General features: G+C 42.3%; 1 protein-coding gene across 1 annotated transcript; it reads right to left on the reverse strand.

Annotated features, from left to right (window-relative positions):
• Positions 1-637: 637 nt before the first annotated feature.
• Positions 638-12,453, reverse strand: LOC128427035 (alpha-1,6-mannosylglycoprotein 6-beta-N-acetylglucosaminyltransferase B). Its single transcript, XM_053414112.1, has 17 exons — positions 12,428-12,453; positions 11,019-11,134; positions 9,191-9,320; positions 8,960-9,108; positions 7,367-7,428; positions 6,528-6,701; positions 6,068-6,238; positions 5,314-5,483; positions 5,051-5,182; positions 4,421-4,554; positions 2,637-2,779; positions 2,386-2,541; positions 2,124-2,270; positions 1,894-2,010; positions 1,739-1,813; positions 1,271-1,431; positions 638-836 (listed from the first exon to the last, which is right to left on the reverse strand). The coding sequence occupies exons 1-17, from the start codon at positions 12,451-12,453 to the stop codon at positions 638-640; spliced, it is 2,262 nt and encodes a 753-aa protein (XP_053270087.1).
• Between the last annotated feature and the right edge of the window lie 1,682 nt (positions 12,454-14,135).

A 14,135-nucleotide genomic window follows, 5' to 3' on the forward strand; every position in this document is an offset into this window, starting at 1 on the left:
GATGCTGACTGAGATGATTCTGTGGGGCCCTGAAAAATTCTGAGTTTCGACTCATGTGAATATTGATATAAATACTCTGAGATAATACTTCATCTTCAGCCTATGTAGGTCAGCAAGACCACACACCTTAGCATTGGCAGGACAGTTTGTTTTTCCTTTGGTTGAGATCATAGACTGTATATTAAGATTTACAACACGTCTCCACTTCCTCCCACTATCCAGAAATGAAGACCAGTATGATCATTTGTAGCCAGAGTTTGCACAGTAGCGATGGGAGGATGGATCCTCCCACCGATACATGTGCTCGACCAATGGCAGGTCAGTCTCAACTGTCAAACATGTCTCATGGTTGCTGTCCGTCAAATGAACACTTGAACATATCTTCTACCTAAAATGGTAAAAGACATCCTTGAGAAAAAAATGTATTTTACATGAATTTGACGATTTAGTTTGATCAATGTTCCATCCACTAACATAGAGAAAGTGGGGTTTATGACCTATAGTGCAGCCAGCCACCATACAGTCTATAGTTGAGGTTAAATCTTTAACCATACAACATATACTCCAGGTGGCTCTTTGGTGTTTGTCTCACGTCAAATTATCCTCTCCTCTTCCATTCCAGCTACTTTCACAGTGTTTAGATGCAGTCAGGGCACAGCGCCACCTGTCCAGGCGGGTGAGCTCTGCAGGGACACAGTCTGCGGTGTGAAGGGTCGGCGCCGGCACAACTGAACAGTAGAGGCTCCTGCTGGAGACCACAGAGTCGGCCCCAAGGGTTGTAGGCGGGGAAAAGATGGTTGTCTTCCTGCCCCATGCTGGCGCAGCCTAGTCCAAGCCTATGAAAGTGGAAAATAGTGAAGAGTTAAAGAAATACGATACAAAGAACAAGAGACTGTCACTCTTACACACTTATTGACAAGGGCTGTGGCTGATCGGAAGATGGTGTTTAGTTTACCTAATGTTAATGTACAGAGCCGTAAAGCAGGGTGCCAGGGATTCCAGTCCCTACCTCCAGCCCATCTACCTCTGACACCCATGCTCAGACCACACCCATCTTCAAATTCAGCTGATGTCCACTCCATAGCTGTAAAGTTTAGCGACTGTTTCTAGCAGAGTTTTGATGCTCTGATATGAGAAGTTCTATTCCATAGTTCTCTATTAATTTTATTTTGCCAATCCTATTCATTGGTTTGTTCACCACATGACAACGTTAACATTTTACTGTTGTTCAGTATAGTGTATCTGGAGTGCACATCTAATGATCCTTCACCTGGTGAACGCAGAGGGACTGTTGAGGTGGTGAAACAGAGCAGGCTCGCACACCAGGGAGGAGCGTCGACACACGCTAACGCACGATTGGCCGAGGGGACCCAGGTGCATCCTTAGAGCGCTCTCCGGGGGCCACGTAGGGACAGACTTACTGCAGAAGTCCTGGAGGGATTTCATAAAAACAACGTGAAAGACAGTTAACAATAATGCACCTTGGAACCAAGCGATGGTTTTTCTCTTTTATCAGTGACCAGTGTTGCATAAAGCATTTGAAACAATCTCGACAGTGATACGTCACTAGTGGATGACATTGCTGTTACAATATGTCTTTTTTCCACACGCTTCATTACAGATTGCATAAAACAGGTCAGTGTCATCTATGACTCTGCGAGATCAGGCCGATTTGAGAGTCTAGCATGGTGTGGGAGCAGCCGATCATGTGATGCCAGCTCCCCCTGCGTCTCTGCACCTGATGGGTGATGTAACCACGAACCCGCTCCAGCATCCCCTCACAGGTGAACTCTCGGGGGGTGAAAGGCTTGACCTGCAAAAACACAAACACATAAACACTTTAATTCAATGTCACGGCAGCTAAAATTATGTTTAACCTTATCTGGAAACTACCTCGGTGCTTAAAATAGCTTTGAGTGCCTCCCGTACATCGGTCCTGTTGGCCATGTCCACGGTCCACACATGAGGTCGCCCAATGAACTCCTCGGCATAAGGGTGCTGGGAGGAGATCTGCGATGCAAAAATATTTATTGTGTTTGATTTTCAATAAATCTGTGATAAAAGGGATTAAAAACATCTATATTTGATTCCTATCTGTTCGTTCTTTTACTTTGGGAAGTTACCTGTCTTGTAGTGGGTTTTCCCTTGTAGAAGTCATTGTTGTCCGATGAGTGTGGAGGGTCAAATTTTGGCTGAAGGTAGACGCAGCCCAGAGCTATTGCCTCAATAGGAGCTGGACCCTCATAAGGGAAACCAAGACCTACAAACACCTGCAGGGAACGACGGTGCAGCAGAGGGAAGACAAATCTCACAAAATCTCCCACAAGATCATATAATAGATGTGAGTCAGATTCCCTGGCTTCTCTATTCTGAGATGAATCTGACCTTGGCTCTGCGGAGAAGTCGTAGGAAGTGTTCCTGACTCAGCAGGCCGTGGTTGGTGATGGAGCCGGGCAGATTAGATGAGTGTCCTGGAGGCTGGTAGACTGTGGCGTGGGTCTCCAGCTCCTCGCTTATCACCTCCACATACTCAGATTTACCCTGGACACAGAGTATTGGATGATTCCTGCCTGCACCCCATCTTTCTACAGTGCAGTGCATACACACTGTACATGTTACCCCTGAGGTGATGGTACCTGCCACATGTAGTCCTGTTTTCCATAGACGACTGCCATCCTGTCTTTCTTGTAGGTCTCAGGCTCCAGCTCCTCCTCTCTCACGTCCGCCCTCGCTGCCTCCTCGCTCACAAAGCCCAGGAAGGAGTTATCAGGGGTGTGAGCTGACAGAAACATAGAGAAGGTTATTCATTTAAAAAGATTTAAGAGTAACTGTGGTCTCAACATATATACAGAACTGAAGTCTCCAAACACACAAATCTGTATCCAATAAGGAAGTTCGGGAAAAAAGATTTTTGAGATTAAACTTAACTGCCTTGAAGTCTAATAATGTATACACTTTATAAGTACTACTTTATGTGTTGGTGATTAGACTCATCTTGAAGGTGAAATTCCGTACGACTAATCTTGATCAAAAATGGTGCACAGATTTATGGAAGCAACATATTTATGGAAGCGAATCACAAAAACATCAAATTCAGCCCTGTTTTTCTGAATTAACAAGATAATTTGTTGTTTTCATGAGAAAGAAAATTGCTCTGTTTTTCAGGAATGAACAGGATAATTTTCTGTTATAATAGAAGTTGGATAAGATTCTTTTTCTCATGAAAACAGAAAAATGATCTCATTACTTGATTAATGCATTATCTCATGATTGCAATTTGTGACACACGCTGTGTGCTGTCAAAGACAACACAAAAGAGACACATGTAGGAAACGGAAATGATAGTTTTCAAAAGTTACTTTTGGACAGACGGTGCTGGATCCAAGGTCGCGGATGAATAACAGCTGAGATTAAAAATATTTGAGAGACGAAAAACACACTGTGCCGTATAAATCAACTGTTAAAGGAAATTAGATTTTGAGATGGTTTAGGTTCGGGGCTGTTTGGATAGGCCACTGCCTGCCCCCCCGCTGCCCTACGACACACTGAGGAAGGTGTGAGAGATGAGTATTTACTTTAACTAGGAATGTGCCAGCAAAGGTGTGTGCTTTAGTTTGCGTGTGTGTCATCCTCTCCTGTCACTAACTACTTTGTTTAACTTCTTTGTTGCCAGTTCTCGTCTCCTTGACACTTACAGCAGCTCAGAATCATATCCTGGCTCAGATCCCCTCATCTCTAACACCTGTCTATGTTCACACACTCACCTATCAGATTAGCAGAGATGTGCAACAACACAGATATCATCAACATTATGCAATGAAAAGTGTCTTTGATTTCAGTGTTGCGTGTGTGTTTAGTAGAATCGTTGGGTCTACACTCTTTCTCTCCCCTGTTTTACATTTGCTTTTCTCGAATCATTTCTCTTTCCCTTAATCCTCTTCTTTCTATGTCTTTGTTTCTGCTCTGCTGTCTTCCTCTCTTCCTGCCCTTTCCCCACCATCAGCTAACAGCCAACTCTTTCTCCTCCTCCTCCTCCTCCTTCTCAGGACAAATAAACAGTGCTTCAAGCTGAGGGATGGAGAGCGGCTCTCGGCCCGGAGCGTCCAGCTTGTCTCCATCCCCCGGCGGGACGGGACGGACGACAGGGAGAGGTGTTGGAATGAGAGCTCTGTCTGGGCACCGGGTTTATTTAACCTCGGCTATAAATCCTCTCACTGTGAGGATGCTGAGAGGGGAGTATGTGAAAGAACCATCACTGTGGCAGCAAGTTATGTATTTATAAATGTTAAGTGTCTCCTATTGCAGCTACTCCCGCAAAGACACCGGTCACGTGTTTGCACTGTATAAAGAAAATAACATGTTGCTGGCACCATGTCAGCATGATCAGAATATACACACACACACACAGAGAGAGACTTACGGAACATGGTCATGAACTGCAGAGGCCGCAGACCCCATCTGCCCCACAATGTTTTGTATCCGTGGCTATTTGCGTAACTCTCCAAGTTGAAGGCCGGTTCGGTGCCAAAAGAGTCCAGGATTCTGAAGCGGCACCTATAGAATGATTTAAGGAACAAGTTTATAACAAAATAAATCTTTGATACATTTGATTTATCAGCTCAGCAGTGATGACAGGAGCACAAACTAATTTTGGTGTGTAATACTGCCGTCATCATGTGATTATACCACTAACCTGAATTGCCCTGAATGTACTTATAACATGGATAATATTATCATGGCAAAATATTTATTATCTAATCTTTTTAAGTTCAATGGAGTGAAGTCACACTGTTTCTCCTTAACATTAAAACAATATCCGACAAATACAAGCTACAAAGAGAGTGTAATATTTGTTGCTAATTTAGTTATGATATTAACAATGAAGGTAGAGGATAGTGTTTCTAAACTTGATTTACCTTAACATTTAATTTTTAATAATACTGATTATAAATTAATCTTAAATATAAAATAATGATTAGTATTCAGTAAGCAGAGCAGCACTGATCTATATGAAGCATGAGGGTGTATGTTGGTAATTGTGGATATATACTGGTAATGCTGGAAAGCCAGTCCCATGGCTCCCTGAAGATGAGCCAGACCATGGTAGTCGGTGTAGACGAGGTCAAAAGGTAGCGGCCTCTGGATTGGACAACTGCCTCGGCCTGGAGCAGCCCCTATCAGGCTAGACACACATCGTACAACTAATTTACCTCCCTAATCATTGCAGTAAAAACATTTAAAATACAAACGTTATAATTTAGCTTCATATGAAATCAACAATCAGCAGCAGGGGGGTCCAGTTGTAGTCGTCACCTGTGGAGTTGGCGCTGGGACGTGCTGAGGGTGACGTTGTGGCCCAGGATTGTCAGACAAGCGCTGAGGTCTGCCCATTGGACCAGCTCGCCCAAAGGACCCCCTCTCACCACCATGGCTTCAAAACGCTGACCAGCACTCCCAGCCAGGGCACCGGGATACAGCAGCACCTACATGACGGAACGTTTCAGAGTCTAGATCAGACAAAAGGTATTTAGAGAAGAGCCTTCTCATTTCTGTTCTTTTATTGCTCTTATTACAACTTCTAAACTCTTCTTTCATCCTTAAATTGATATATTTAAAGGTATGACATAAAAACTTCCCCTCATGGGCTTAAAATGGTTTAAACTTAAACCCTAATTTTGTGAGATATGACTTTGCTAATATGGCCCCGCCCTTCTAGCTTGACTTCAGCTGAGGGGCCTTTTCCAGCCACTGAGCTCGACCCACAAGTTTACAGGATTGGTTTCCAAGGCTTGTGACATCACAAACCATAGTTGTAGTGTTACAACTAAGGTTTACTTTAGTGTTAATAGTACTTATTTCAAAGTATGTCTATTGTCAAATCATTGATAGACTTTTTCCAGAGGGGAATCAAGTTCCAAAAAAGTGTATCACAAAAAACATAAGTAAAGTTGCATAAAATTCAAAGATGTTTAGCATCTATATTCGCTCCTATTTTTAACGTAACTATTTTAGCTTTTTCTTAAATAAAAACATAATGACGCTTAACAGAACGGCCTGCTGTTTATGCCCTCACCCGACTTGAAACCGTCCTGTTGCTGCTCTGCCTCATCCTCACACCAGCCTGTGTCCAGCGCTCAGACATCCTCTCCACTCTGGACCTGATGAAGTTCAATGCAGGTCCACTGCTGCTGTTGCCAATGACCTCGTACAGTTGGCTCAGAGACGTACGTATCGCAGCCTGTGAACAATCAGAAAATGTAAAGTATCTTTGCAGCATCCTGCAAATGTTGTTTGAGTATAAAGCTGCAGTGCTCGGCATGTTACATGTCTCGCTTCCCCCAATCAGTTAAATCAGAGTGAATAAAAGCTCCTACAAGCCAATGAATCTGAGAATATGCCAGTCATATAGATTAGCATTCCAGAGAAAGGTTCTTTGTTCCATGTATGACCTACGATAAAAGGTTTATAAAATCCGATGTGTTTTTGTAAACCACGGTACATTGCGAGTGATATGAACTCGATTGTACCTTCTCTGGATTGGAGGGAGGTTTCCTGTGCCATGGCAGCCCCGAGTGGTTCCTTCCAAAGCGCGGAGGACAAAAATCTTCTATTTGGCTGAGGTAAGTCAAGATGGAGCAGGCTGTGCCATCCACCCCATAAAAAGCATAGCAGGGGTCTGACTGCCAGCGTACCTGCAGGAACTACCAGACAGATTTATAATGATATGAATACAGTCATGCAGACAGCAATATTAAACACATGCTATATTTTATTAAACTGTATTTCCATATCCAGATCAAACTTAATCATCTACCTACTAATTCCAGAAATGTCTGTCTGTCTGTATGTGGAGAACCGTTCATCTTATAGACTTCACAGTTGACATGTGTATTATTAATGGCCTGGGGAAGTAAAGTGCTACAGCCGTGGTCGCAAACTGGGGCAAGCCTCAAGCTAATATCGCTGCCAAAACTGGATTTCTTTCCTGCTACACAGGAATGATTGTATGTAGATGTTGTTCTCAAAGTAAAAGCACAATGTTTGTTTCATTGATGAAATGCTGGAAATCGCCCTCAATTACAGAGCTTTTATTTTCAACAGTAACATAACAAATTCAGTTTAATTTTATGAAAACATTCCCTATAAAATCGGCATTGCAGATAAACCAGGTAGGATGATTAAAAAGTGTTCTAACTCTTTACTCTGCCCCATAGACTTTAAAAGACTCCAGAATGCATTAAAGAAACACCATTCTTAAAATTATAATACACATGTATTGTTCCATTTTGAAAAATGGTGGTTGAATACAGAATACACACATGAAGCCATTAAGTTTATGCTGCCACAGATATTTTCACTTTCTCACCTCCACTTTTTCGGCGCAAACCGGGTACGCAGCATCCATTGGCACCTCACACTCACTGGGCCCTGTGGGTAAGATATGAGCCGTCACTCATTTTTTTTCCCAGAGACCGTAGGTGCGCCATTACGCCACAGTCCCGGCTTTAGCAACAAAAAGAACATTGTAATGTCGACTCTGGGTAATGAAGGATAGTGGGTAATGAGTCTTATATACAATCTCTCAACTGTAACGCACACAGTGAACAGCAGCCACCAGAAAGACATACAGAGGCATTGAGGGCAGAGTGTGTTCTCAGAGGCCATTTCCCGTAAAGCCCCCCCCACCATCTCTTGCAAATGTCAATCAATTGCTGAACACACACACACACACGCACACCTGACCCACCTGCCTCCTACCAAACATTCCCCTTTTACAATGCGAGCGTTTGCCAACATACACAGCCCTGAATGGTGTAAAACAACCTAGTTAAAATAAAAAGAGAGAGGGAAAAAAAGATAAGAAAACCTGCAGGAATGGCTGAGGTGTGAAAGCCCGAAAACGGTGATATGCTATAGGAGCGCGGCAAAATGGAAAAAGAAATAGAAAAAGTGCTCCCTCTGCAAAAACAAGAGCACGAACAGACAAGTTGGTGAAAAGGACTCCTGGGTACTCAGGCCTATTTTATGGTGTGAGGTAATGTGAGAGGGAGGAGGGTGAGGGCAGGCTGGCGATGGAGGAAGTGTGTGTTTGCGTGCATGCGGGTGGCATGGGTGAGTGTGTGTGTGTGTGTGTGTGTTTGTGTCTGTGAGACACCCTCTGTAACCCTGCTCTCACCTGACACCTCACAGGAGGGTCGCAGTGTAGATGTAAACTTTTGGGACTTGTTAAATCTCTATTCGAGGACTCCATCCCCCATAACCACCTGCACCCACTCCCCTTTAACCCCACACACACCCTCCACCATCACAGCTTGTTAATTTCACTGTGTGGTTAGACTCTATTGAGTCTACCAACTGTGCATTTGGCACCGAGCCTGTCCAATTATCGAAGGTGCGTACAGGGAGAGGGTATTTATTTGGAGTAGCCACAACATTGACGCATGTTATAACTAGAACAAACCATGAAAATGCTGTTTTAATTTGGTGAGGTAAACTGTCAAATGAAAGCGAAACACTAGAATTGTGTGTAATAGCCTCATACACGTCTTATTTATCTAAATTCATAAATACAAATTATAAAGCATCATGGTGTCCATGCATCATGCAGACAGACACATAGACACATAATTCTCTGAGCAGTCTATGAAAACATGTAAAAATGCTCTATCTTGCAATGTGAAAAATAACAATTTCTAAATCTGCCTCCTGATCCGGAGCCACACCAGAATGTATTGTTATTTCCTCTCTTATCCTGCATCCATCCACCATTTTAAATTATAATCCGTCCTGCAGTTTTTGCCTAGTCCTGCCACCTAACAAACAAAAACCAGTGAAAACGTAACCTCTCTGATGGTTTGAGTCCTCCCAAACAAGTCAAACCAATAAAACCTCCCCAAGATAAGATAAGTAAAACCCATCAATGGAGACATACTACATGTGATAAAAGCCTTGTCTTTACCTCTCTGTGCTCTGAGGTCATCCTGCAGCGCTGGAGTGTTCGAGCGATGGTGAAGCTGGGGACTCCGGCCGAGCTGATCGAGCTTCTGGGCCACTCGCATGAGCTCCTTCTCCACCAAGCGGGCCAGGCCTTGCTGGTCCTGTCTGAAGCTGCAAAGCACACGCATTTAGTCGACCTCTAACCAACACTGTATTTGTATAGATCGGTAAACAGTAAGGTGCTGTTGAAGACCTCTGCAGTATCACACTGAGGTCCTCTCTGCTCAGCTGGGTCACATCTCTCTCTCTGCTCAGCCTCTGCACCTGAGTGCTCAGAGCCTCCAAACGCAGAGCCAGTCTACGAACGCCGAGACCGTGCTGACCTGCGGAGAATCAGAATCGTTTTTTATTGCCAAGCAGGTTTACACATAGTAGGAATTTGCTGTTGTGTATTTGTACAAGAATGAATGTTAAATAAACAAGATTAGGAAACTAAATTCAATGTAAAAATTGCTATAAGCATCAGGGGAGGGATTGTGCACTAGGTTGTAAAAACACGAGAGACTGGATTGTACAAAGTAAAGTTAGTCAGTTAGTTAGGCCGAGTACATACAATACAGTATATGTGACTATATACAACACATACTGTATATGCAGGATCACGCACCCCTCATTCCAATAATTAGGTATAAACATATAAACATATAAACAGTGTATTAAGTCATATAGAAATTCTCCTAAATAGGAAATCTTGTTCTGTATATCATGAAATAGCAGTGTTATGTAACAGTGTTTTCTTAAACAGTCCTGCAAATACAAATGAAGCAGTGATTATGGTCACTTGTATTTTCCATATTCAATGTCGGGCGGTAATGTCACCGGATAATTTTTTTACAGAGACACATTTTCCACAAGAAAAACATATGTTTATGACGGGTAAAAATGGAAATCAGTCATCATTTTTTTAAAGAAATATTTAAATTGTAACTGGAGCTCTGTGGTCCTTTCATATTAAACACACACACACACACACACACACAATGGTTTGAACTCTTACACATACACCATAGGAATTTAATTTTGGGGAAAAGCTTGACACACTTCTAGGCATTTATCATTGAGGCAAAATGCCTGGAAATGTCCCACACTTTTGGTTAGGGAAATACAACACATGGGAGACCAAACCTCCAGCACCAGCCGAGCCTGGGGACCCACTCTTAAGCCCCCCACCCTGAGTGCTGAAAATGCCTAGAAATGTCCCACTCTTTGTGTTACCATACATACCATACATGGGACACTTGTAGGCACTTTACATTATAGCAAAAATGCCTAGAAATGTCTCGACCAATCAGAATGAGCCGGACACTTCTAGGCACTTATTATTGAGGCAAAATGCCTAGAAATGCCCCACTCTTGGTGTTAGGGAAGTACAATACTTTGGACACTTCTAGGCACTTATCATAGTAGCGAAATGCCTAGAAATGTCACAAACAATCAGAATGAGCCGGGCACTTCAAAGCACTTATCATTGAGGCAAAATGCGTAGAAATGTCCCACACTTGTGGTTAGGGAGCTGCAATACTAGGGACAATTGTAGGATTTATCATTATAGCATAAGAATCTAAGACAGGAGAAACCACACAATTGCACTTCACTTTTTCATTGGGGACTCCAAAACTTCTAGGCACTTATCATTGAGGCAAAATGCCTAGAAATGTCCCACTCTTGGTGTTAGGGAAGTACAATACATGGGACACTTGTAGGCACTTATCATAGTAGCAAAATGCTTATAATACGTGGGACACTTGTAGGCATTTTACATTAATTAGGGAGCTGCAATACTTGGAACACTTGTAGGAACTCATCATTATAGCAAAAAAGCTTTGAATTGTCCCACACTGGTGGAAGTACAATACGTCGCACACTATTTATTTTGGGGAAAAGCTCAACACCTTTACGATCGAGGGTAGTAATGCAGACTGCTGACCTTTAATGCAGTGGAGATTCGAGATTTAGGTCAAACTTCAACATGATCTCCACAATACAAATGAAATGTGTGTGAGTGTGTATGTATGTGTTACCCTGGTCCTCTGGAGACCTCCCAGCAGGTTCATCCTTGGTCATCTCATGTGGCACCCAGAGGCTCTGCAGCAGCAGTGTGAGAGCTGACAGGCACAGACAGAGCACCAGGCAACCACTAGAGGGCCCAATACACAGAGAAGCATCCTCAATGACACAGCAAACAGCTTTCAGTACATCAGTGGTTATCAGTCTGTTTCCCTATTCTGTCTGACGTGACCTCCACAGCATGAACTCAAGGATCCCTGCACTGAAACACCTGTCTTCGCTCACATCTGTTGATTTAACTAATTGTAACGATTTGTTTTATGCAATTTTTAAGATGCCATTTGTAACAAAACTATTTCAACCATTCATTCCTTAAACAACTACTTAGCTATTGATCCCTTACAATAAGCCATTTCTCAACTATTATTGGTTTAATTTAAGTCATTTGAACAATGTATCCCTTACCTTAAGTAAGTTCTTATCAAACTATAGTCTCCCCACATACACCCTTGCAAATAGAAGGATTACCACAATCTTTCTAGATAGATAGATAGATAGATAGATAGATAGATAGATAGATAGATAGATAGATAGATAGATAGATAGATGGATAGATAGATAGATAGATAGATAGATAGACAATATAATCATGCCTCTGCCCAATTTTTTTGGCTCATATTCTTTAAATAAACACAGATAATCTAGAAAACAACTTCACATATTGTCAATGTTATAGTTCTTAGTACATTTTGTACATTTGTTAGCCACATATATATATATATAATGTCCAATAATTTGTGTCATACCCTACCTGTTAAATCTTGTTTTAACTTCACAGAATTGATTTTCAGAGCATAACTAATGCAATAAAAAACTTACAGCCTGACTCCAGCCTCTCACCAAACACACTAAGATGTGGAGAATTTAACTTTTCCATGACCAAAGTGTGTCAAAACAAATAAGTGGAGCGTGTGTCCACTTGCTGCTCACTTGGGCGCACACCCTCAGTTTAACAAGGGCAGAGAGAGCGATCACTTCACTTTCATCAGGCCTGTAAACGCACAAGCCCCCAACTAGACAAACATGGTGGAGTCGGGCACAAGCACATACACTAACAGCTTCACTGCTCCCATAGAGCCGGTAAAGCTCCACATTCACATCCAGACAAATGATTTCCATTCAGTCCTCTTTCTGTCCAAGTTGTCAGAGCACTCATCACGACAACACAGAAGAAAGCATGGCTGTAAAAAGCACAGGAGGAATCATAATAAACCAGATATTTGGCCTCATATCTGCTCCAGGTGATACATGACCCAAGTCTACACAAAAGGAAGACGCGATTAGGAAGTTACTTTCTACCGAACATCTCCACTGTACTCTTCTGTTCAGTTATTATCCATCGTGTCTTCATCATGAGTCTTACCTGCGTGGCCGTAGTGCAACACGCATGGCCCTCTGTTTACAGGTGTTTGGATTCCACTGTCAAGACAAGCACATTAACAGGAAGTTGCAATATTAATACATGTATAGTTTCATCTTGCAATTTTTTGTATCATTTATTAATTCATTCATTCTGTTTTGTTGGTCCACAAAAACAATTTCCACCAAGAAATGAGAGTAAATAAATAAGGAAACTATAACTGTTGTTCTGCACGAGTGTGGGAAAGATACACAGATGTTTCAATAGCAAACCAGCACAAACACACACACACACACACACACACACACACACACACACACACACACACACACACACACACACACACACACACACACACACACAGAAGAACACACATCCTCACCTCCTTGGCTCTCCATCCCAACCCACTGGCAGCCACCAGGCCTGTTGTCAAAACACACAAACTCTGTGAAGATAAAGTTGGTGACCGGGAAGAATCTTGCCCTTTTTTTTGTCTCTCTTTTCGTTCTCTTTTCCCTCGTTCTCCGGCCGTGTCCTTTCTCTGTCCCGGAGCATATGGTTAGGCATCCTGCTGTTGTCAAGGTAACCTGACTCCCCTTAAAAAGAAAACAATACCCCGAGTGCGGCTCGGGCCTTTCACGCACACAATGGAGCCCACGCTATTGGGTGACGCCGTTTCTTTCAGTCGCGCTGGCTAGACTTAAGCCTTGTGTTTGAATCTATACTCGAGAGGGGAGCTCATTTAAATAGCTCAAATGGTGCAGATCTTTGGCTTTGGATACACAACACAGTTTAATGACGATGTAATGCAGACAATAGACTCAAATAAATACCCAGAGGAAAGTGTATAAATATCAATTACAGAATAAGATGTTATAAGGACTTAAGGAGTTATAACAGATACTTCAAACTGGAGTTGATTTATTTATTTGGAGGTTTCGCTCTAGTTCAGAACGAGAGAAGCTTTATGTGAAGTTGTTTAAATGTTATATATCTCATTTTAAAGTAAAGATACATGTCATTGACTCTCCATAGATAATATTTTTTGTTTCAGTACTCAAAAAATGTATTCAATTAATCATGCATGAAGAGGAAAGTTTATTTTTTGGTCAGAAGTGTAAACGCCTGAAGAGGGCGCCATAGTACCAAGATGTTGTAGTTGTAGGCCAGAACATCATACTCATGTCAAGACAAGTATCAGAGTGACCTTACAGAGAAACCCAACACTTCCTACTATGAGCAAGTACTTTGTTTAAAATATTTTAAACAGTGTCAGCTCTGGAGTCAGGGAAATCTGCAGAGAGAGAGAGAGAGAGAGAGTGCTCAGTGCATGATGGGAGTTCCCCAAGCAGCCCAAGCCTGTAGCAGCATAACGAAAAGTCTGTATTTAGGGTATGATGTGATCTTTTGGGATAATAGGATGCTGTGAGCTCTTTATTATACGATGGGGCTTCATGAGTAAGGGATTTGTAAGTGAGGAGCAAGAATTTTTATGTTGCGACTACTACTTGCCACAAGGAAGTATTGTTCAGCGCTGCTTACGTCCCTGTCAAGACGGCCTTCACGTGACGGACAATTCCTTAAACCAAGTGAACTGTATTCTGAAATATACAGAAAAAGATTGAATATTATATTATGATACCATTATTAGTATTGTGATCTATTTGAAGTTTGCCTCTTAAAAGGGCGATCTGTCGACCAAGGAGCACAG

This window comes from Pleuronectes platessa, chromosome 21 (assembly GCF_947347685.1).
Source record: "Pleuronectes platessa chromosome 21, fPlePla1.1, whole genome shotgun sequence".
Classification (NCBI taxonomy): Eukaryota; Metazoa; Chordata; class Actinopteri; order Pleuronectiformes; family Pleuronectidae; genus Pleuronectes; species Pleuronectes platessa.

What these genes read in the sequence shown, in the direction of transcription:
- LOC128427035 (XM_053414112.1), bottom strand. Translation starts at nt 12,453, where the DNA reads ATGCGTGTTGCACTACGGCCACGCAG. An exon ending in CTGGCTTTCCAGCATTACCA is followed by an intron (nt 4,555 to 5,050) that starts GTATATATCCAC and finishes ATCATTCTATAG; the next exon opens with GTGCCGCTTCAGAATCCTGG. An exon ending in AACAGGACTACATGTGGCAG is followed by an intron (nt 2,542 to 2,636) that starts GTACCATCACCT and finishes CTCTGTGTCCAG; the next exon opens with GGTAAATCTGAGTATGTGGA.